The sequence below is a fragment of the Zootermopsis nevadensis genome, unplaced genomic scaffold (genome assembly GCF_977971745.1).
Source record: "Zootermopsis nevadensis isolate Lab colony 2312 unplaced genomic scaffold, Znev_1.0 Znev_ptg000029l, whole genome shotgun sequence".
In the NCBI taxonomy this organism is placed as follows: Eukaryota; Metazoa; Arthropoda; class Insecta; order Blattodea; family Termopsidae; genus Zootermopsis; species Zootermopsis nevadensis.
The window spans coordinates 4,190,391-4,213,814 of NW_028259161.1; the positions used below are offsets into that span (position 1 = coordinate 4,190,391).

Sequence of the window (23,424 nt, forward strand, 5' to 3'; positions counted from 1 at the left end):
ATTACCTCATGTTAAGACAAAATACGAATAAACTGGAGAAGTCAGTAGACACTTGGAGGTTCATAAACCACATTACTTTTAAAGTCTTGAAATATATTTTTTCATGGCCACATTTTGCTACATATATAAGAAAGTAAAATTACAACAAGTATATACAGAATATATGTATTATATAAAAACAAATAGAAATTAAATATAATTTTACCACACTACATTGGAACAGTCAATCTTGACAACATTTCGTGTTCTGACAGTGGCAAGTATAAAGATGACTGTCACCAGGGATAATGCGCCATGTAATCTGGTAGAAATTTAATGATATTTCCTCTGAAATGTCATGGAGAAAACATCCATAAACCTACCAGATTACACAGCACAACATCCCAGAAGACTCATCTTCAGTAAATCTTGACAAGTAAATTCCTGAAGATGTTGAAGAAACTTTAGTCCTACTTTCAGTTTTCTTTATTCTTCAGGCTGTCTGTAAGACAAGAAGGTAACATAATACTGTATGTTATGTATGTTACATACACGTTATATGCTAGAGACTGTTACTTACAATGATTAAAATCTAATGTTTTAGTATGGTCTACTAAAGGAAAGAGAGATTTGCTAGATAATGCTAACAGCAATGTAACCTATAAGGGAAAGGTTTAGCAATTGTATGCATATAGTTGTGACAGAATGGTAAACTGTAGGGAATCAAAATGTTCTTGGTAACACATCAGCCAAAAAAAAGCACACACGCTTAAGCACGCACACACTCACACGAAATGAACATATCACTGTACTCCAACAAAAGTACTACATTTCAGGAGAACCAGTACATAACAGTTTTATTTTCAATACATTTATTTGTGAAAAATAATTAAATAATTTATAAAACTGGAAATACACCAGTCCTTACATGTTTAAGTGTTTTTTAAAAACAATTTCAGCAAGAGCCATCTCATGTTAAGACGTAAGAAAAACAAGTCCCCAAAATACACATGATCCGTATATAAATACAAAAATATCCTCACACACACACAAACGTAATATTTTAAAGTCATGAATTAAACAATTTTTGTATCATTTCAAACAATACAGTCTAAAAATTACATCACATTTTCTGTACTACAAAAGGAATAAATTAATAGAGTTGATTTGTACAATTACATACTTTTGCTGAATTTATGAATACCATACAGCATTGAAATAGTGCATATACATACATTTAAAATCTTCCTGAAGGAACAATTTTACATTCTTACTCATAGAGAAACATTTTAAAAGCTTGCCATACTGTACTGTTTATGAGATTACAAAGAAATGTGACTAAATAGGCACCTGAAGAGGCAAGTTTTCCACATTAGTGACCAAATAACGTTTCAAACTTACGGACAGCTAGGACAATGCCCTGAATACATATGCCAGAAGAGTATAAAACAATATGATTACATTAAGGACATTATAGTAATGTTTTAATCATTTTCTGTGTATTTCAAAAGACAGGAAAGAGAAGAAAACCAGTGAACAAAATGAGGGTAGAATTAAAAATATTACCTGACTCCTGGCTGAAAGGATACTGCTGTTATATCACTACTGGAAAATCCTTCTTTGAAAGATCCTGTACCAAGGAATGGTTTAAAAAAATTGTAGAAACACTCAACACTGATAGTGGAATAGCCACAATACACACAAACACAACATTCAGCCATGCCTTACTTTGTTTCATTTCTTTTTGATCATGTCTTGAATTTTGGACATCCATATTGTCTTTATGAATGCTTTTGAGTGAAAAGTACTATATCAAGAACGCAAGGTAATTAGATGCAGCTGCTCTGTTTCAGCCTTCAAAGTCATGAGTTCATCTTGAATTTTATCTGTAATAGTTTTCCTAGCTTCTTGTGGAGATACGTTGCTTGATCTTAGTTGATCCAATATGTTCCCAAAATCAATTGGTTTGCCGAAGTTAAGAGTGACCTTGTTACGTATCCGTAGATAATAGGGAGGTTCATTAGGAAGGATATTATCCATACCAATATGCCACATTGGTACAATAATTGGCATCACAGGTGACTCGTAAATTAAACGTCCAATCCCCCACTTCAGCCTCAAAAATTCTTTGGTCATATTCACTCGTCCTTCAGGAAACACATGAACCCACTGACCTTTACATAGCTGCTCTACGCAAAAGTCAATGGCTTTCTGCAAGGGAATAAAATGTGTCAAATAGGTCAGGAGACAAATACATCTGCATTTTAGGCCGTTTTCAGTACCAACCATTGTCTTCAGAATGTATATGCTGTCATAACTATTTCAGCTAGAACCTAAATATTGGCCTTTATAGATTATTGGCACAGACTACCAGTGAGAAAGTAAGGGACTGTAGGCAGATCTGGAGTAAGACGTAAGTTTATGTACGTCTTTCATGTTAATAAGTTATCACCAAGTCTTATTACCATCACTCATTGGACAAATTACATATTTGGCAAAACCCAAATGCAAACATTATTCCAAGTATGATTTTAAATAACTGTAAAATTGTGTTACTCACCTGATAAACACCATTCCCCCGAATGACTGGCACACATTTGCCAAGCATGAAGAAGTATGAATGGAAAACATTCGTAAAACAAATGTCATGGGCTGCTAGTGACCACCGCATCTTCTTACGATTGCATAAGTGTTTGAGGCCCAGAGTAGCTAGGAAAGTAGATTTTGAACAAAGTATGTAATGCATTATTTTTATATAGAAGTAAATTTAAACACCATTGTAATAAAACATAATTACCCCATAATCCTGGATCATCAAAGCAAGAATGATGATTGGACACTGTGATAAGTGGAACATTTTGTGGTCTGTGGTCCAGAGCTTTGACTAAAATATCTTTGTTATACACATTTGTTGTGTTCAGCCATTCTGAAATATGCATATTACAATAAATTTATCACTCAGTATTTAATATTACGACTGATTTTGTTTAATTATGCTGTTAGTAACTCAGACTTTTGAGCATCAAATGACAGGATGATTAATGAAATTAAAAGCATATGAAAAGAAGCAATTATGGTCTAATTTAAGGTACTACCTCAGAATTTGCCTGGACGTGAACACTATCATTAAAAACATATTTAAAATCATGTGTCAGATGTGAGATTGTAAGCAGATATGCTGTTTTTAAAGTTAATTAGATATTTTGTATCTTTAAAAATCAGCAACTGGGCTAGATTCTGAAATTATTTTATTGTGTCAGAACTATATTACACTGAAACTTTGACATTTTTTAAACATCGGACATACATGAATATATTAAACATTCTAATTTCCATAAAACACTTGCACAAAGAAAATACATTTAACAAGAAATTAGGCTTACAACTACAATAGACTAGAAAGTATTCTCACCTAAACGGTTTCGTGTGACAATTTGTTATATTAACGACAGCGTCTAAACACTGCAAGGTAATATAAAACCATTAACCCTGACGTAATTACATATTTTGCAATGTTTCCATGACTTTACTTTTTATACTAACCTATAATAATTTTGCTAAAGATTCCAACTGCCGCAAACGTAATTGAACTCGCTAAATTCCAAAGACGAGAAGGTTGTTTCAATGCTGGAAATATCCAATTTATATCGTACATCATTTTCTAAAGGTACACTACTTGCTGTACAGAAGAATGCTACGTGAAATTACTTTCGTTTTCTGTTTCCATGTATATAGACATCTTGAAAAAGCTGAATAACGAATAACAATCGATCATAGCTTACAAATAACCTGTCGATTATGCAGAACTCGACTCCTTGGTGGAACCAAGCAGTTCGTCTTTACTCCAACAGAGTCCGTACAAATCGCATAATCCTTGTGTCAGTGCGGCCTTGTGATGCGAATGAAAGGCATGTCGGAGCACCTGTAGAACTTCGTAGGACGCGGTTATGTTTGGAAGCCTGTCGCGGCAATGAAAATGTCAGAAAGTGCGCGTGATTGTGGAGTTAACTGTCATGTCGTTTCAAATTAATGGTCCGGTTATCGGTACAGAGTATAGAAGGCAGACTGTTAGTGAGCTAAACACAGTCGAGGTAAGAAAGCTGCTTGGTGAAGACTTTTGATTTATTTTCTAATTGTCGATACGTTTTATGTATACTGTAATTGCATGTACAAGTTATCCATTTTGCCTCTTGCCGGTTTTTCGCACGCCGAGCCACGTGGCGTAGCAAAACGCTATGTGATTTGCATGAGTTACGTAGTGTGTATTTCGTGTTTATGTGTTTTAGTGTTCTGTTTAGTGTGTGTAATTAGTGTGCTGGTGTTATCTCACCGAAAGCTTCATATTTTGTGTAGTGCATATGCTTTTTGATAAAGGTGATGAGTTTCATGTAAGTCACCGGTGAAAAATATTCAGTTGCCAAGGATAACACGGAGTTCTTCATAAGAATCAAGGTAATTATCCTTACTTGTAAAACTAACCAACTTGACCTAATTTGTGTGTCAGTTTTATTATGTATCTTGTACTGTTGTTTTAAGTGACTGGCTATGATTGGCTCTGTTAGACTGTTAAGCAAATTAATTAATTATTATCACACGTCTTTAGCTTTTGCTGCAAATGACATTCACTGGCTCTTACGGACACGTAATGAACCTTCGGGTTCGGGCTCTGCTCTGTGAAGTCAATTTTAACAATAATAACTAATAATAATGTACGAAGATAAGTTTCTCACGTTGAAAGCAATACGTAGAAATTTGAAGATGGCTGTCTTCTGGGATTATTCACCTTGCTACCAGACTACACTGTGCAATATCGCAGAAGACCCATCTCCGTACTTATCGCCGTGAGAACCTGAACTTTCTTAGAAATTTGTTTGCACAAACTGAGAATGTATGCACCTTTATTCTTGAATTTATATTGTAGTTAGCTTAAGCGATTATACGTTCTCGCCAAATGTAGCGAGACGTGGTTTAAGACTAGGTATCACACATTGCGAATCGTTACTACGTGTCTGAGAATGCTGGATACCCCTGATGATGACTGCAAACAAACGTAGTAGAAAGTTTGTTGAAGACACTTTGAAAAGGGGGGGGGGGGAGATTGGAACAGCTATTCATTGCCTCATGCTGAAGGTCGACCGTGCGTGCATGCGTGTGTGTGTGTGTGGGGGGGGGGGGGGTAAGCATATATAAGGGGTGATATACTTAAGTTTATTTCAATTTTAACTCTTCACCAAACTTACAGAAGCACTAGCAAAAGTGCATGAGCCGTCAAAGTTGACGGGAATGAAATGTATTTGTGTTGAACAGTAATACAATTTATTGCAGCATTATCTTTATAAATCGCATTGAAGATACAAATTTTATAGAATTTCTTTATAAACTAAGTTAGATACGAAAACATCATGTCGACAGAAGCCAGATTCCTGTCAAATGACCACGACACAACTGATCGCCTGACTTCGTACTTCCCCTAAGCGCAGACTCCACAACCTTGTTTGTACTTCTTGTTACCTGAGTTGCCACCGTCAGAACTTAAATTCATAGGCATTTTCCTCCGGTCAAGAGTGACGGACATCGGCTGTTATATTAGAGTACATAGGTAACATACCTTGTTAAAAAATTCGGTTCCTACGTTTATAAAACGCCGCACCAGTCGATTAATTATGTTTATTTCGAGAAATTCGTAAATGTGCGCTTTGGTCGAAATGTCGAGGCGTACGTTTAAACAGTCTGAGTTACTGAGTATTTTATGATTGTTGAGCAGTTTTTGAAAGACAGGAAGATTGTCTGACCATCGGCCACCCCAGTCTCCATCCTTCCAGATCTCCATTTATCTGTTTCGCATGACACCAAGTATACAACGTTGATAATTAATACGAATCAATCTTCCCGCTTAGAATTATTAGATTATTTAATGTTTTGTAACAAAATTGACGGAGTTAAAGTAATAACTAGTCAAAACCACCTAAGAGAGATAATGGTGTACTTTATCCACAATAAAATAATGATTTGTTTGGTTCTTGTAGCGCATCAGGACACTGCCAGAGGATCTTCGCACATCTGCCTCCCCTCTGCGTTGTGTTATTGCTGTTATGGCTTTGCGAGTGTGTTAGGTATTGCCCGGATGCAGCCGTCTGCCCCATTATCCGATTAGCTGCATGGAGAGTCCATTCGATTATGTATGTTACCACCATACACTTGTCTCTGCTAGGGATCTAATTATCATTGTCAGGGTTTATTACAGCACTCTTCTAGCATTCCATTATATACTCGAAAATGAAAAGCATAATTCAACAAGTCTGTAAACAAGAGATTCCCTTTGAATATTGGGTTTAATTTTTTAAAACAAATGCCTTGCTTATTGCTGCATTTGTATGGTAACATGTTATTTTAATTGATTTAATTAATTTTAATTGATAAAACTGGCAGTTTGAATCAAGAAGTGACAGGATAATTTAATTTTGATAATATTACCAGGTACCGAATTTATTGAAGCCGAAAGTGGCCTATGTTTGGTGGCATTAAAATTATTTTGTGACTAATTATATTTGTTGAATAGTAGTTCAAGTCATTTCATTTGTTTTGGAACATGAAAGTTTGTTACCATGCTCACAAGTGCCCGAAATTATATAATCTTCAGTCTTTGATCTCCGAACCCTTTCGTTCACCGAAAATTCTGACACAAGCCTGCACCAAAACAAAATAAAAAATAATTTACCACTTGAAAGCGAAATGAGCGGTCTTTTAAATATTAACTTTACGGCAGGATGCTATTAATTGAACTGTACAGGATTTAGCTTGTGATAAAACTTTGAGCCCCTTTCGTGCAATGCAGTAAGTAGTTCCTGAATTGTGTTCTTATTTCCTTACACTTTCCAACATTGTTCTTAATACCTCTCCATAATATATTTAGAGCTAACGTAAGGACTTTCGTGAAATATGCGTGCATTTTGTGTCATAGCAAACCTTATCACGTGAAGGGATTGGCTTCAAACGGAGAAAAGTTTACGTGCAATATGAGATTTTCATGAACGTGTGATTCCATATTTTGGTCCTCTGGGTTACGACACCATACAGTCTTTTAATTGGTTACCATAGTTTCAGCTCCTTCCAACTTCTACTACATGGCGTCATAACCCAAAGACCAGAAGCCCAAAGAAAATCAAACGCCCCGCGGTTTGCTTCGTACATCCATCTGGACACGAACGCTATGCCCTCTGCGCTGATACTTAATATTGCCTGGCTGGAAGAGAACTGCAGGTTTTATTAAATTGTTTTGATGTTGAAGAGCCTGTTAGTCCACCGCCGCACACAACATACCCGTTAGAGTTAAGATAAGGTAGCATAAAAACTGGACATGTTTGCTGTGGAATGCAGGACACTGGAATAACCAACACACACCGCCCTCTAGAAGAATATAGGAGACTAACATTTAAGATGGCTGTTTTCTGGAATGTAACATCGTGTTCTCTGGTGGATATTTCCACGTTTCAGAGTACGTTACTGTATTTCATCATTAATGCAATGTAAAATTCGTCGTTGATAGCATAAAACGACATTTTTATTTTTATTTGAAAGAAAATTACTGAGAAGGAATAATATAATAACTTTCTTTAATTTAGGTGCTTGGTATAATAATTAACAAATTTGTGGAGCAGAGCCCAGCTAGTCAAGGAATTCCCCGTCTTTTATGGAGCTTATCACTGGCTCCTATTCCTAGTAGGGAGAATTCAAACCACAACCTCCAAACCTATTATCGTGAGATACATTTTGGTATTGTCCTTCCATCTACATCTAGGTATTCTGAGCGGTATTTTCCCTTCAGGCTGTCCAAATAAAATGTACGAATTTCTCGTCTCTTCCCATGCGCGCTACATGCCCCCACAGTCTCATCTTCCTTGATTTGATAAGTTTGACAAACTAATAATAACAATAATAAAGCTGTCCTTGTGCCTAAACACTACAACGTAAGTGCGTGGAGGTAAAGTTCCAGGTATTCTAGCTCTCGGTACCTTACTAGACTGCTGGGAGTGGTTATGGTAGGTGGCTTCAACAGTTCTGGATGTGCTGATAGAGAAATCCCGATTCTAGCTGGGAATTAAATCCCGGCAATCCAGATGGAGCTGTTTGGGTATAAAAATAACAATCACTAATATTACGTGCGGTAACAACGGTAATAATTAATATATTAAAGCACTTGACAACACCAAGAGAACTAGTTGCAGGCAAGAACTGAAAAGGATACAAAGAGAAACACGAACAACAAAATCACAAAAGATATTAAATAGTTATAAATAATATTGCCGGTTATGTCCTTATAATGAGCCGGGATAGCTCAGTCAGTATAGTGACTAGCTACGGGCTGGATGACCGGGGTTCGATCCCCGGCGGGGGCATAGGATTTTTCCTCTAGCCTCTGCGTCCAGACCGGCTCTGGGGCCCACCCAGCCTCCTCTACAATGGGTACCGGGATCCTTTCCCGGGGGTAAAGCCGGCCGGGGCGTGATGCTGACCACTCACCTCCATCTAGTGCCGAGGTCAAGGAAGAGAGGAGCTATACCTCCACTCACCCCAAACGCCTACATGGCGTATAGTGGGACAAACTTTACTTTACTATGTCCTTATTGATCTTCCATTATTCTAATATCAGTTCAGTGATGTAAATTTTAAATTAATGCATTCAAATGTATGCAACCTCTAGCATGTTATGTAGCTCCCCAAAATGATATCACAGTCAAAACAGCCATCGGAAATCATGCTGAGACCCAGCAGATAGCGTAATGTAAAAACACTTTCGACCTATCTGTCGATCGTGACGTGGCCTCTATTGTTACGTGTTTCGTCTGAGCCTAATAATGATGGCTGTGCTAGATGAATGGCGATAATTTCTTGTCGTTTGTTTGTCTAATACGTAGTTTCATAAGACTGTAATTACTTGGGTATACATACTCTTTAACCCCCAATTATCTGGCTTCTCTTGGAATTCTACGATTGCTTTGCGTCTATATGTAATTCTAGTGAAATGGTATTTCTCATTGCGCAGACACAGCCGAGGCAAAGTTTAAATTCATCTTCTAACACACCTGCATCATAAAAAGACGTATACATACTCCACACAGTTTTGAAAAGCAAATTAACGGAGATATTTTACTATAACTGAGTTTTGATACAGTCTTTCGAAACAAGTAATTTGTTTTTCGTTTTTCGCTTTAGTAGTGTCCAAGATGGTTGCCTTTTTTCGGAATATATAGTTTTTCAGAATTCGTAATGCAAAGTGCCTGCGAACAGAGACAGAATACAAAGAAATTAAAACTGGATATTCTTACCTGGATATGTCCAATCAGACGAAAACTATAGTTAAAGAAATGCAAACAGAATGTGAAGAGAGCTGCTTGTTCCAAGTATGAAGAAAGAAAAAATGATCGTGGATTGGGAATGGTTGTATCTGATCATACCGGTAAATACATTATGTGGCCAAATGCAGATTTAGTGCGTGTTAAAGCACGTGGCATTTTTGGTGCCGTTGTGCTTTAAAGGGTGAACAGAAAGCCATAAGCCGTCTCGTGACTGGACAATCATCCATAATGTTGCATTCAGATGTGTGTGTTATCTCTTTCAGTCTATCGAGGTTAAGGCCTCTAAATAGGCCATGGCATCCTTTTTAAAATATTTTGTCTATTTACTCACTATTCATGATCTGCCAGTTTAATCTTGTGCTATGTAACGTTGCAGGTGAAACAGCGTTCATAAATAACATAAAAATGAAAGTTTGTTTGGAAACATTGGATAAGATATATTATTTTGAAACAACCTTTATATACTCGGTGTCCACGTGGAGATGCTGTTATATATTTTAAACATATATTATAGCAAGTTGATTTATGGAACAAGAAACTGGCTTGTTAAATTCGTTACTGTAACCGAGGACCAATACTTCGAACCAATAAATATTGAGCTGATTCATGGAGGGAGTTGCGTCGATTCTTCTAGTAGGATAAGTTATTTTTAATTGACTGAATTCCCATTTGTTGTTTGTCTTAAATCACGAAAGTCAGCGCCAGGATGAGGTGTGGACGGTGTGCCCGCTGTTCTCAAGTATGTTTTCGGGAGGTCCACGATTAAAATCTGTGCCTGGAGACCAGTTATCCTGACTCATGTGTTTTCCATGATTTTCCTCAGTAACTTCAAGAAAATTCCGGGACAATACACTGACCCAGGGCACCAAATCTTCTTCTTATTCATTTCGGTGCATGGTAATAAACACACGGACACACATAAATAAGTGGTGGTAATGGTTAGACTTGTACTGCTGTTAATATATGGAAGTAAGCAGGTTAGCACAAGGGCCAACGCGTCTGGCTCGTTCGCAATTCCACCTGCGAAGCAGTGTCGTAAAATAACTGATAAATAAGGAGATTTGGCTGGATTGAGTCTTTTTGCTGTGTAGGACCTTCATATTCTGTGATCAGAGAGTTTACTATATTGTAAAAGTCATTGAGTGTAATCTTATATACGTCTACCTCCATAATCAGGGCTATGAGTACTCGTGCCAGCATTGACCTCTGAAACGTCGGTAAACTTATACCAGATTACACAGCGCAAAACCCAGAAGACAGCCATCTTCAAACTCACCGCCGTGAAAACCTCAAATCCTACATTGCCGCAGATGTTTCTGGGCTTTTCGTTTGTTTGTTTATTTAGCTCGGACTAGGCTTATATGTCGTCGAATGGTTGGATTGTTAATTAACAATGAATTGGAAACGTTGTTGACGAAAGCGATCTTGCCTAATTTAAGGTACTGTTTTACAATGTGATGCTAATTAGAATCTGTGGACCTCCTGCTGACCAGCGGTTAGGAAACTCTTCTACACATGGCACAAAATGTTAGTGGCGGACGGTACATGAATTCAGAAGTATGTAACTGAAAATTAACAGTTCTCTCGATTATATAAGGTAAGTAGGACAGAGAGGTGTGCGTTAGCGTCAGACCAAAGTGTCGTTTTGTGGGAGGGACCGTTTGTCTTCGTCTTCTTGAAGATTCTCCACGCTCATCTCACACACTTGCCGAACCGTGGACAGGTACAGTCCCGATAGCTTGCTTCGCTACGTAAACTTGGGACCTGCAGTCAGAGAACTCCTACTCCTCACTTTACTAACGTCCAGTTTTTACACTTTTATCTTTAAAGAATTTCAAAAATTATAGCTTAGGCTATCGCTGACGAGAATTCTCGGGTTTTTTCTATTCACTCAATTAATGATAAATACGGTATATTTGTTTTCGTACCTGGCACTGTTGTACATAATTCAGGTTGTCAGTTAATGGAGTTTTATTCTTAAATTATAACTAGAATTGAAGAAGATAAACACTTCTCTTGTTAAGTCATTGTATTCATTTTCTTAATATACTTGGTATGTCATGTGTTGGGGCTTCATATCCAATTGAAATGAATGCACGATGAGTGTTAGGTGCAACGAGAGCGCTCCAAGTCTTGTATGGAACTGGCATTGCCTAAGCTAACGCAGCAGTTGGCTAGTCTTGTTTTATCTCAAAACATTTCTTTCCCTTAATTTTTTTAAATTCTCTCTTTATACATACGTGCATATTGATTAGTTGGCTCGTTATGCTGTAAATAGCCGCACTTTTGTTTGTGTTCCGTTGTCCCAAATTTTTTAACTCAAAACATTTCCGAAATAAGCTCTCTTTCATTTCTGTTCCGTTGGGCCCCTTTCAAAAGATTGTATTTGCGGTCATCACTGGATGTCAGTTTTATCCAGGAGCCCAAAAGAGTAGGATTGTTTTACCCGATGGAGCAATTAGAGCCGATTTCCGAGACGTCAGATAAGAAGTTGGGATGATAGACGAAGTCCAAGAGGTGGATCGCAAGCATTGTGTCAGAAGAATGTAGACATAGACTCAGATGTGTGTACCGCGTATTTTCCTTTGTGAACAGGTGCACAAGTTTCATTAAAATAGCGGATTTCAAGCTGGACATCCGGGCTGTCTCTCCGCAGTGACGCCCAGACCTGGGGCCCTAGGGTCCACTCGGTTTCCGTTCGAAAGGGAAATATTGCCAGTATGTGAATGTCCCCCCCCCCCCCCAAAGAGAGAGAGAGAGTGAGTGAGTGAGTGAGTGTAAAGATGACTTTCTTCTGGGATGTCGCGCTGTGCAGTCTGGTAGAAGTTTCAGAGATGCTTGCTGGCCTGATGATGGATGCTCAATATACGAACGAAGGATTTACAGAATACTAGCGCTGCTTCGTTGAATTTCTTTGCAGGGGCAGAGCACATACAGATTCTCTCTGAGACCATTGCTGAAGCTACCCAGTGTAGACAAGAGTGGACTCGAAAGAAGGACACTTCGGATAGTTACTGTGATTTTGTCTTCTGTCCCTCTCTTGTGCTTACCTCTGTAAATGTTCAACTTCGGACTGAAATATGTAAAATAATTTCGACTCATATTCTCCCAAGGAACATTACGTACAAGTTTAGCAGGAACAAGACCTCTTTACACGCTGGTAAGGATCCTGGAACATGAAGCTGACCACACACTTCATCTAGTGTCGAGGTCTCACATTATGCGTTAAATTTACCTGCTTCATTCAAGGAATAATTGCATTTTACTTCATATGTCACGTGTTAATTAGTTCTACCGGAAAAGAGAAGTTCTGAACTTGTATTTTCCAACTGAATTTTCAAATAGAATTTGCTTTGTGTGGGCCTTGCTGGTGAAGTAACACTGCACACGTAATTAACATTCTGTGTACATATGTATTCTTGGTAGAAAAGAATCATGGAGGAGGGGCGGTTGGACGAGCGGTGAATAGATGACTAGTTCCATAGTGGCTCTAGCTGTATCATAAATTACGTCTTCAGTCTTCCAGTCTGCATATTGACAACCGATATGGCTCTAGAGGTTTTAATTCGGAAGGTATGCAGTTCATACGACAGCAACGTTACCGTCCATCTGGGTCTAGGTCCCACCTGACTTTCTGTCCGATTGATAAAATAGACTCATTGCCATGGGGTAAAGCGGGCGGAGCATTAAGCTGGCTGCTACTACACGAATGCTCAGGTTAAGTTGCGTGGAGTTTAGTCTTTACGATTCCTTCGCGTTTTCAGGGATTGGGTCTAGGCAAAAGTATGTATATTGAATTTTTATGCGATCTTTGTACAACGTGAACGCACAATGGAGAGGTTGTGTATGTCTGGCCACATATTTCATATTCGAAAGAATTTTACGGATTTTGTTGAGGGGATCGTTTCGGGCCTTATTTCGGTTTCATGTCGATTCGATTAATTATAACCCCTACTTTGTGCGAAGCTGAAATCGGACTTAAAGGTATTCTCAGTAACGGCTCAGTTTACAGAAGACTGATTCTTGGCATAAAATACAAATATTTTTATGAATAACAACGTTTATTTGAAGTTCGATATTATGAACAGTTTATCAAAATTATTACCGGCTCCTCGGCCTTTTGAGTGTGCAGAATTCCATGCTCATAGGTACAAATTGTTTAAGAAACCTTTTTTGGACTCGTCGCTGTTTATGAGACTAAAGATATGAGTGAGTCCCACATTTGGCGTTTTATGTTAGACCCATGTAATTTCGTGTTATTCAATTTGGAATACAATTGCATTTGGTTTGTACGTTTTTAGCAAAGATACGTACCAAAATTCAACAAAGTCCTCTAAATGCAGCCCGTAGAGATAGATGGGCAAACGGAGCTGATCAAGCTGAAATTCCCTTAAAATTGTTCCACTGAACGAAAACATCGTCGTGAACCATTTTGACCTAAGAGATGTAATTTATTTTTATACGCACTGTAACAACATTTCTGAGTCCCTGTAACGTTTCAGAAGTAGCGTTGTCATTCTGCATTTGTATTCCTTGAACCTGTGGACTGGCTGGAATGCAAGTTAAACACATGTTCGACCTCTCATCTCCCCTCCTTTCCATAGCTCTACCCATCCAAATCATGGCGTAGCCCCTGTGTATATTCATTCGTTCTGCTTGCTAACCACTGGCGTCTGGGGATCAGTTGGTACTTGTAACTTACTGTATCAAGTAATTTGGATTGTGGTTATCTGAGTCGATACTAAAATCTCCGACTCCTTCATAAAAGCTGAATATATATTAATAAGGGTAAACCTACTAAAATAGTAAATGACACCATAAGAGATTTCATCACCACCACCACCACGTGAATCATCAGCCTACTTTTTAGACTTATAACCTATATTTAAATATACGTCTAATGGTTATTGCAGAAATCGGTTGATTTGTAGACAGTTTGTATTCTTAAGGTACCGGAGCCAAAGTTACAAAGCATTATTCCCACACCATGTGGCTCAACGCGTCGTTGAATCTTCCTAAACGTGAGGCCGCCAGCGGCTCACACGGTATAGAAATTGTTCTTAAGATTTTATATCGAATTCGGAGTCGGTACATCTTTACCGACTCCACCTCCACTTAAAATTTCTTCCGACTTCACAGCCCTGATACGGCCATGCAGTCTTTCGTGTGGTTATATGCTTTCGGAGGAATTTATGGCATCCATCTTCAGGGTGTGTCTGATCACTTACTTCCCTTCGCTGAATGGAAATTGAATTTGTTAATTCGCACTGACTGCCTAACGGACTAACTTGCAAACTTCCTGAGCAATGCACCCTATAAAGTCTGTGCATTTTATTGAATATTGGCCTACACACTTTAATTATATAAATCATTTATTGAAGCAACGAAATAAGAACATAATTCTTAAAACAAAACAAAACGAAATGAAAGGAAACTAAATTAGCACGTCATCCTTCAAGTATGTAGAGTAGCTGGTGCAAGAACAGCTATTTTTGCTTAGCTGTAATTTTAATTTTAATTGCATGATTTTTATCAGTGCGCAAACATCTCTTTGTAATGGAGCTTGTTTGACGGCACACCTTCAGATGATCTGTTGACACCCTCCGTTGTTCTCCGGCACTTGCTGGCTCCTGAATGCACCACCACCTGCACAGAGATCAAAATAAATAAAGCGACATTAAAAATTGTTCTGGATTTCTTTGGAACGTCACGAATTTTCTAATTTTTAGATCGCCCGTTGCCCGGAATGTTAAATTTTTGATCATGAATTGGTTACTGTAGTTGTTCACCTTTTAGTTTTGTTTGAAGAGTGCAATTCCAAATTTCGTTTTCTCTTCTCGTTTCCGTGGTATCGACTGTACTTTAGTCTCCCTATACTTTCATGACATTTCCAATATCTGTATTCGTAATATGCCGAAAAGATTGGATGTCTTAGAGCCGCGAAGCCATTTCAGAGCCTTTCAAGGTGATATTAGCAGAGGATGTGTTGCTTTGCCAGAGAAGCTTCAAGAGGGAGTGTGATTATAAGTTAGATAAGTTAGATTTAAAATACGCCCTCTATTATAAAATCGATGGTTTAATATGTGATTATGGTAAGTGATGTCGCAATGTTATATTTTTCTGCCCTAATATTATGTACAGTTAACTATGTAAAAGAATGTGGGGCTTGAAATTAAAGTTAGGTTTGATTTTAAGGGTCCCATTTCTGTCCGTTTTGGAATTATAGTGTGAGCGAGCAAGGTATGCGATTCCTAAACAATCATTAAATAATTTACCAATATTATAGGTTGTTAAGAAATAAAATCCTGATTTTACGGAAAAGTTATCAGCCCCATTAATTCACAGTGATGTTAAATATTTTAACTTTAAAGGCGAGGAAAAGATCGCTTTTATTCATGGTTCTATGTGAGGCTGTTATCTTAGTGGTAAGTTTATTTCCCGTCGAGCTGCTGGTGGATCGTAGATTTTCTGGCCAGTATTGTCGGTGGGAAAGTTATTTTTGAGTTCAGCTTTCCCACTGTGCGTTCATAGGATGCGTTTATCTATAGCCACCTTGAAACTACGCGCCATACTTATATTCTCTAGAGGAAATAATTTAACCACAGAAGGCTTAACGTAGGTGTGCATATTTCTTTGTTTGTGATTCAAAATAACGTTTATAATTCAGAGGTAAGTAGTTGAGTAATATCAAAATAATAACATTGTGCAGAAAATACGGAGAAGTAAGATTATATAATTCTCGTCGCATCCGTGAAGGATTACGCACGTATTCTCAATAAGGTAATCTTTCTGTGCAGGGACTACTATGTCACTGAATACCGTAAAGTTGTGGAACAAAATGTAAAAGCTTCCATCTAAGTATGTGGTCGCTTGTGAAAGTTTAAAGTGGAGATTTCATATTTTATTTTTACTTGTTTCTTCAAAAATCTAGGATGATAAGTGCGACGTATAACATAGGGGAGGGGCATGAGGAATGCATAAACTTGAGAGGAGGAGACCACTGGAAAAACCTGCACATAGATAGAAGAATAATATTAAAATGAATCTGAGTATTGTACAGTGGCACACTTTGTGAACACGGTAACGAACCTTTGTGGCTAGACGTTATTTCCGTATGTGTGGTCCGCACTCTTGTTTTGCGGATAGAAAGCTTCGCATTCCCTGGTTTCCCTAATTCCTGCCAGAATGTTTTGTTTCCTCACGACTTCAAACAGTCTCACGTTCACTGTTAATGGAAGAGCCTTTTTTTGTACAATTTGATGAATCTTTAAGCTGTTCACGTTTCTTGTTTTAGCGTTAAAAGATTATTCGATGATGTGTGTGTGCTTTTATAACACTCTGGTTCTTTCTTAAAGTTTCGTGACTTTAAAACCATAAAACCCATGTTTAATTTTTATTGTTTTTCATTTATTTCTTTCGAAGAACAGCTTTTTTCGTAAACAGATAAATTGCTTCTTCTGCACTAGGCAAAAAGGTGATGAAACGTCAACTTTGAGTCCAGTGGTTGCTGTACTTCTCTTTCATTTCAGCAGCCTCTGATATTTGCATATTTATTTATAGTGACTGGGAAGTTTGTTCTATACGACATAATTAAAAATTATTCGTGCATGTTTTAATCATTTTCTGGCAATAATTCCTGAATCAAATTGTTAAAAGAATTAACTAAATAAGCTTTTGAGTTTGGAGTGCTGATTACATAGTCGCTGTACGTCTGCAGATAAAGGCATCTTTTTAAATACGAATAAGATTGGACCCTTCGGGTAATATCGATATTTATTATTAAAGTTCCTTAGCACTTTTATACTTTAATAAAATGCAATAATAATTCTTTACTAAAAGCTGTTGTGTATATATTTCATTTTCCAAATAGACTGATTAATGTGATTGTGACGAAATTCCGAGATATTTAATACGTTTTTGGAACTCGAGTGTTCGAATAAAAAACTAGTTTTTCGGAGAGTGGGTACAATACATGTAACGTAATGTGTGTGGGTATAATAGGCTTTCTGTCAATTTTCCCCGCGTGTGGTGCAGACACCAGTATGTAAGTCGTCACTCATGCATGTGTTTGCGCTTTCTACGCACATAAGAAAGGGGTTTGAAAGAACCGCTTTAAATATCTGTGTAACCTATTACCATATAGGTGTAATTTCGGTACGTTATCACGTTATCAAAATAAACACGTCGTGCTTTGAGGCTGGAGCAGCACAGTTTTCCCGACGAACCAGATGAGGAAGCATTGTGCTTGCTGGGTGACACGAGGTAAGGAAGAAAAACAATGTCGAAACCCAGATTGGGCGGCTTAAAGGGCAGATGAAGCTCTTAGTCACGGGGTAGACATCTCATCCAGGGGAATAGGGGAATAAGCCTTGAAAAAAGAACAAGGTGCAGGCAGGGCCTCTAATCACAGAGAAAATAATCTGTGTAAGGGATGGACACCCTCACAGCAAAGCTCTGGACTTTCAGATTAGGGGCCATGCTATGGGCGGAAAAGTCATTTACATATAACGATTATATTCTGAAATGTTGCGAGGAGTGTGGACTACAGGGAACAAATTGTATCCCTGTAACAGGGACAGATCATGAGCTGAATCCTCGTTAATGACTAAAGAAGTCTTAACAGAAAGAACATTGAGGTTTTCTTAGTAGCAACGAGTCTGGCACCTTATTTGACAAGATTCGAGTTTTTTTTAAATAACTTACGAATTTATAATTGCATTGAACGACGCAGCGTTGCTTGTACGTCAGAAAACATGTTTATATTTTTTAGTAAGAATGTAGGGTATATGTAAATTATATGATCTTCAGTGGCAATATTCCTGCTGAGATTTATGTAAGTCGAGCACTTGATATTTCTTTCCAAATTCTTCAAAATACTTATGAAGTATAATGGAATGGATATAAACATGGGTAAGACATCGGTTGAGACTAGTGGAAAATTTAGTTCACAATGAGCCGGTGGATGTACCACAGAAATCGCGAAATTCTCAACTTGTCTTCTTACAGTTGGCTATTACTCAGTGTCGTAACGCACATAGAACACCCGACTCTATTAATGTACTCATGCTTTGTGTTTACGTCCTCTCCATAGACTTCGTGAGCAAACTACAGGCCACTTAGAAGGCCAAGAGGATTGTGAGCGTGTTTTGTTTTCAAATTGTGTAATTGAACATAGATTTTTCGCGTGAAGGTTAAATTACTGGTTTCTCTTTTGTGCGTTCTTAAAAAAGTATGACGTGTTGGCGATCACGCGCCGTAGTTTCCAGTCCCATCAGTAACTCGGCCTTGCAGTTCCAAATACGTGCTTAATTACAGATTACATATGCACGTAAATTTTCCACGGAGCTTCCTTCAGTAGTAAAATGCACGTCACTGTGCCTTGGATAGCTATTAGTGACTAATTATTACCTGTTATAAGCGAGTTTCTACATTAATTACCGTAATAGGAGCTTTATTAAAATTTGTTTCTGCCCGATTGAACCGATATAGTGCTTTAACAGCATCTGATTTTTAAACATATCCTAGAATAATAATGAGAAGTAAGAATCTTAATGGCGGAGACAGCTGTGATATATTCACTTTAAATTCAATGCCTCACATTCCAGTTTTGAACTAGAACATTTTCCAGTCGTGGAATTGCTAGTGGACTGGAAATCTTTGTCTAAAAATGAGCAGATATTACACTACTCTTGTGTAGAACGTTGTCCATAATCTGACATAGTATTATATATTCTCGACGTTTTGGGAGTTGGCTCTGTTCCCGTCGTCAGACGATTGTCATATCCTTCGCTATGTTTTTCATCATTAATTCGAATCTGGAATGTTCCTACTCGACGTTTTTAGACCCAGTTGTCGGCACAGTAAATTATTAAACACTTGACTGTAAACCTTGTATTTCGTTTAAATTTCTATTTTAATTTTCTGTTTTTGTGCGTTACAGTGAAAAAGTTCCAATATGTGCGTTTTCACTCTGGGGTTGGCTGTAACTAGATTATTCAATTTGTGAATGCTCTCTTAAGAGACAGGGTGGGTTAGCTGGGGGCACCAATATAACATTTTATCGAAATAAATCTGAGGATTGTAAGATGTCACACATATAATTGTCTTTCTCGTATTATACTTTGAAAACTCACAAGACTTGCAAGAAAGTGTTTTGTTCATAAAATGTTTAATTTTCTCTATAGCCGTAACGTTTATTCCAAAATTGTTCCGCATGGATAAATAATATTTAGCGAGTTACACTTGAGATACTCGGAAAAAGGCACGTAGGTCTTCATGTTAAGTGTTTGTTAGTGTTGTTCGATTTTAACTAAATTTTACATGTATCGACATGTCCTATTAAAACTCCCTGCATAAAATTTGATTAAAATGCATTTACTGCAAATACTTTACTTATTTTGCGGTGGTACGCGATTACAAGGAATGTGCGTGGAACGCACAGAACATATTTTCGAGCCTCCAATTGAGAACCCCTGCTCTCAGGAAAGTCCCAACAGACCCAAGAAGTGCAGAAGAAGAGTGACCCTCGAGTTTTGGCACTTCCAGTTGGCATGGGACAGATCCGATGTTGATGCAACGTCAGCGCACTCCATCCTCTTCTAACAGATGCTAATTTAATGGTCCAGTGATTTGTTTCCCAACCAGTTTCTTGTACTACCACGACCGTCATGGCAGCACTTTCAACGTGTATTATGTTACATTTCTGCTGCTGAGGTTAATCAACCTCTTTCGCCCGGCGCCACTAAAGTAAGTGATGCTTTACGTAACGTGATCGTGGGACCAGTTTTAATTGTTTTTTGCCAATGGTCTGTAAGGTAGGATAACAACATAGTTTTCCCTGTGCCACCACGCATCTAAATCTCGATAATAGATAATATGAGTGATTAGATTCACACTTCAACCACTTTATTTATCCCCGGCGATGAATAACTCTGTCTATTGGACAGAGGGTTGGAAGACATTAGAACCGATCTGGTTGCGAGAGCTTCCCGTAGTCTAACCACGGCCTTACAGTCCCTAAGCCAGTGACTTTATTAACTGAACTATCCCGGCTCATTTTGAGACTTAATGCGCTATGCCCATCTTAATAAACGAGACTCTGGTGACCGAATCGTATCAATTTTGGTTCCTTTAATGTGGGGAAAAAAGTGCTGATAATTTAAGGACACCGTGTCATTGTGCTTGGGGTTATAATCATTGCATCTGCAATGAAAGGAATTCCATTGCATGCATTTAGCTTAGATCAGCATGCCGTTCGTTGCAGTTGGTTTGTTGACTTTGTTGACATAATAACCACTTCGTTTGTTACATTGTATTGCGTGCTGCTAACCCCTTAAATCACAGCCGTAACTATACCAGCTTTAATGATCATTAACACTTTTTTTATTCTCACTGTAAACATGGTTTATTTCTATAAAAATCATTAATCGATGTGTCTTTGTAATGGAGACAAGTATTTACTTTGAGGTGCGGACTGAATTCTTAAATACTATAAAAGTTGTTAATACGGTGATGAACATTTTGATTTCTCAAAAAAGAAAATTTCTTGACATGCTTGGAAGCTATAAACTTTTAAAGGAGGAATGTACACAATGTATTTTTTAATGTGGGGGCCTATAATTACAACGCACCGAAATGTGAAGATGGGCCCTATTTGATCTCATGTCGGCCAGGTATATATCTGGCGTGTTTGAGCTCTCACGGTCGGTGAGAGTCGTGTGATTGTTCTGTAAAATGTTTCTGAGGAATCATGTGGCAGTGCCTCATGGTTCGGCCTGTTTTACAATCATTCGATGTTATTACATTGGAATTTACACCACACGATTTGTGTGATTCTTTACTTTAGGAGTTCCACGAAGGCCTTGGTGCTTCAGGGGCTATGCAGTACCTCAGTCAGTAAATTTACTGGCTGCTGCTTGGAAGATCGTGGCTTCGCTCCTGGGAAAGAAAGAATTTTTCTGTTCTCCGCCATGTGCAGATCAGCCCCGGGGGCCCACCAAAATTTCTACAGTGACTACTGAAGGCATTATTCGGGGCGAAAGTGTTAAGAGCTTGGAGCTGACTACCCACTTCCAATATTCCGAGATGAACTCGAAGATTTGACGAACGGCCTTAGGAATGATTTCCAGAACTGTGTGTCTCTCCCTAAGAACCCTGTAATGCACTAACGGATTTTGATGGAAATCTGTAGGAATTTTATGCAATTGTTTCTAATCATAATACCATATTTTTCAAGGAATTTCCTTCAACAGCAATAACACGGCATTGACAAGCCTCTTAACGTTTCTGTTCAACGGCGCTTACTTGCATTGTAAGAACGTTGAATGGGTTGATGGTACTGAAAAATGAATCACAGGGTATGTGGAATAAAATGCAACAGTCAAGTGGTTTGCACTCCTGCTTTTCATTCGGGAAGTCCTTATTTCAAATCTCTGCTCTGACACTAGCTAGCTTGGCTGAGGTTTTGCGCTGTTTTCTTCATTCCCTCCAGACAAGTCCCAAGATAGTACATTAAATTAGGCGACGACCTCCTTCTTCCATATACTTTCCAATGTTCAATTCGTTAATTGTGTTATCATTCGACGCTGTGTAGTATGAGCTGCTCACAGGGTTAGTTTATAAATAAATAAATAAATAAATAAATAAATAAATAAATAAATAGGCCTATTCAGCAGAATGTAATGAAATTTGATGTTAGATGTTACCGGGTTCAGATGTTCAGTACTGATTGTTATTTGTACATTCCATTTCCTGCGTTTTACGAAGTACGTTAAGACCTAGAACGGTTTTTAGTAGTTAACACAACTATAAGAGGAAATTACTGTCGATGACGCATGGTCAATCAGAGTAACAAATGATGCAATTTGTACTAAAACGTGCAGTAAGCTTATTTCTCGTATTGGTAAAATCCCAAGTTTCTTTAACGCTGCACTACTTGCTTTGTGCTTGGTTTTTAAGTTGTTACGCTTTTATAGGCAACTTGTTTCGTTGAATTTGGATGTTCCGAGGATTCACTTTTCACCCGTCTTGTTTCTTGACTGAATTTTTGATGGTTAATTGTTTTGGCAGCTTTGAAACTGAAATTCTGCCCAGCGTTTTCTGGGTATCAGATTATCCTGTCAGCCGTAACGATGGATGGAATCTGTCAGCTGTGAACCAATTGTCGGGTGAAATCCTGTCGCTGTACACACAGGCGCCTCTGATATTTCATACTCCAAAAGGAAGTTACATTCTTTTGCTCATCTCTCTGGGTCGTATATCTTAATTTAAGAACGTTAAATCAACTCTGTGGAGTAAAGTCCTTCTTCGGAATCTAATAGCCACTCACCTGATCAAGAAATTCCACACATTTTATGGAACTAAAAGGTTCATTATCATGTTCAATATAACCGGCCACTGAAACCTGTTTTGGCCCAGATTACTGCAACCCACACCCTATTTTTGAGATCTATTTTAATATTATCTTCCATCTACGCCTATGTTCCAAAATGGCCTCTTCCTTTCTGAGTTTTTGGCTAGAATTTCGAATTTGTTAAGGAATGTTGTAAACGTGTTAATATATTATAGCATTTAATTTATATGAATATAAGCTTGATAATTTTGTCCCATATTTTGCAGTTTTTCTTCTGTGATATATTTTTGAAGTGCTGCCCCAATAATATCTTAAATGTTTGGCTACAAGCCTACAAACATTGCAGGCTTTAGAATCGAACCTCGGTCTTAAAGATAAGACGTTGGCTAATTTGAGTTGCTTGACAACTGTTGTCAGCGTGAAAATTTATTGTTGTCCTGATTCAGAAGACCTCGTACTACCTATGAATAAAAAATACCGCTGTAATTGTATACAAATTATCTTGCTTTCTAATTCAAATGTACGAAATGTCCTACATAAACTTGAGACAGTAAGAAAAATAAGGAGCGTTGTCACGATGAATAGTTTATTCTGTGATCAGGAGGGACCTAGCTTCAGATATACTATTGTTAGTTGCAAAGAAAAAGTGAAGTTGCAATTGCGAGATCAATGACTTCATCACTTCGTTGCTTGCTACCAGCGACGGTCACTTGTTTTGCCAGAAACCGGTCTGTTCAT

General features: G+C 37.9%; 2 protein-coding genes and 1 long non-coding RNA gene across 5 annotated transcripts in view; 1 reads left to right on the forward strand and 2 right to left on the reverse strand.

Annotated features, from left to right (window-relative positions):
• Positions 1 to 72: 72 nt before the first annotated feature.
• Positions 73 to 1,700, reverse strand: LOC147872250 (uncharacterized). Its single transcript, XR_015537616.1, has 2 exons — positions 1,546 to 1,700; positions 73 to 481 (listed from the first exon to the last, which is right to left on the reverse strand). It is a non-coding gene; the product is annotated as an uncharacterized LOC147872250 (long non-coding RNA).
• Positions 810 to 3,757, reverse strand: Taz (tafazzin, phospholipid-lysophospholipid transacylase). Its single transcript, XM_022076318.2, has 4 exons — positions 3,523 to 3,757; positions 2,777 to 2,905; positions 2,540 to 2,688; positions 810 to 2,190 (listed from the first exon to the last, which is right to left on the reverse strand). Exons 1-4 carry the CDS (start codon positions 3,635 to 3,637, stop codon positions 1,792 to 1,794), a joined length of 792 nt encoding a protein of 263 aa, XP_021932010.1. The 5' UTR covers positions 3,638 to 3,757; the 3' UTR covers positions 810 to 1,791.
• A 101-nt stretch (positions 3,758 to 3,858) lies between these two features.
• Positions 3,859 to 23,424, forward strand: part of LOC110835800 (protein prickle) — a 386,112-nt gene continuing 366,546 nt past the window's right edge. The window contains exons 1-2 of one of the 3 annotated variants that reach the window (XM_087358036.1): positions 4,002 to 4,070; positions 4,354 to 4,431. Coding sequence is in view for 1 of the 3 variants with exons in the window: in XM_087358033.1 (XP_087214159.1) it covers positions 3,993 to 4,070 (78 nt within the window). In the remaining 2 variants the exon portion in view is untranslated. Of the gene's footprint in view, positions 4,432 to 23,424 lie in introns of all 3 variants that reach the window. The other 2 variants (XM_087358035.1, XM_087358033.1) reach the window with 2 other exon arrangements.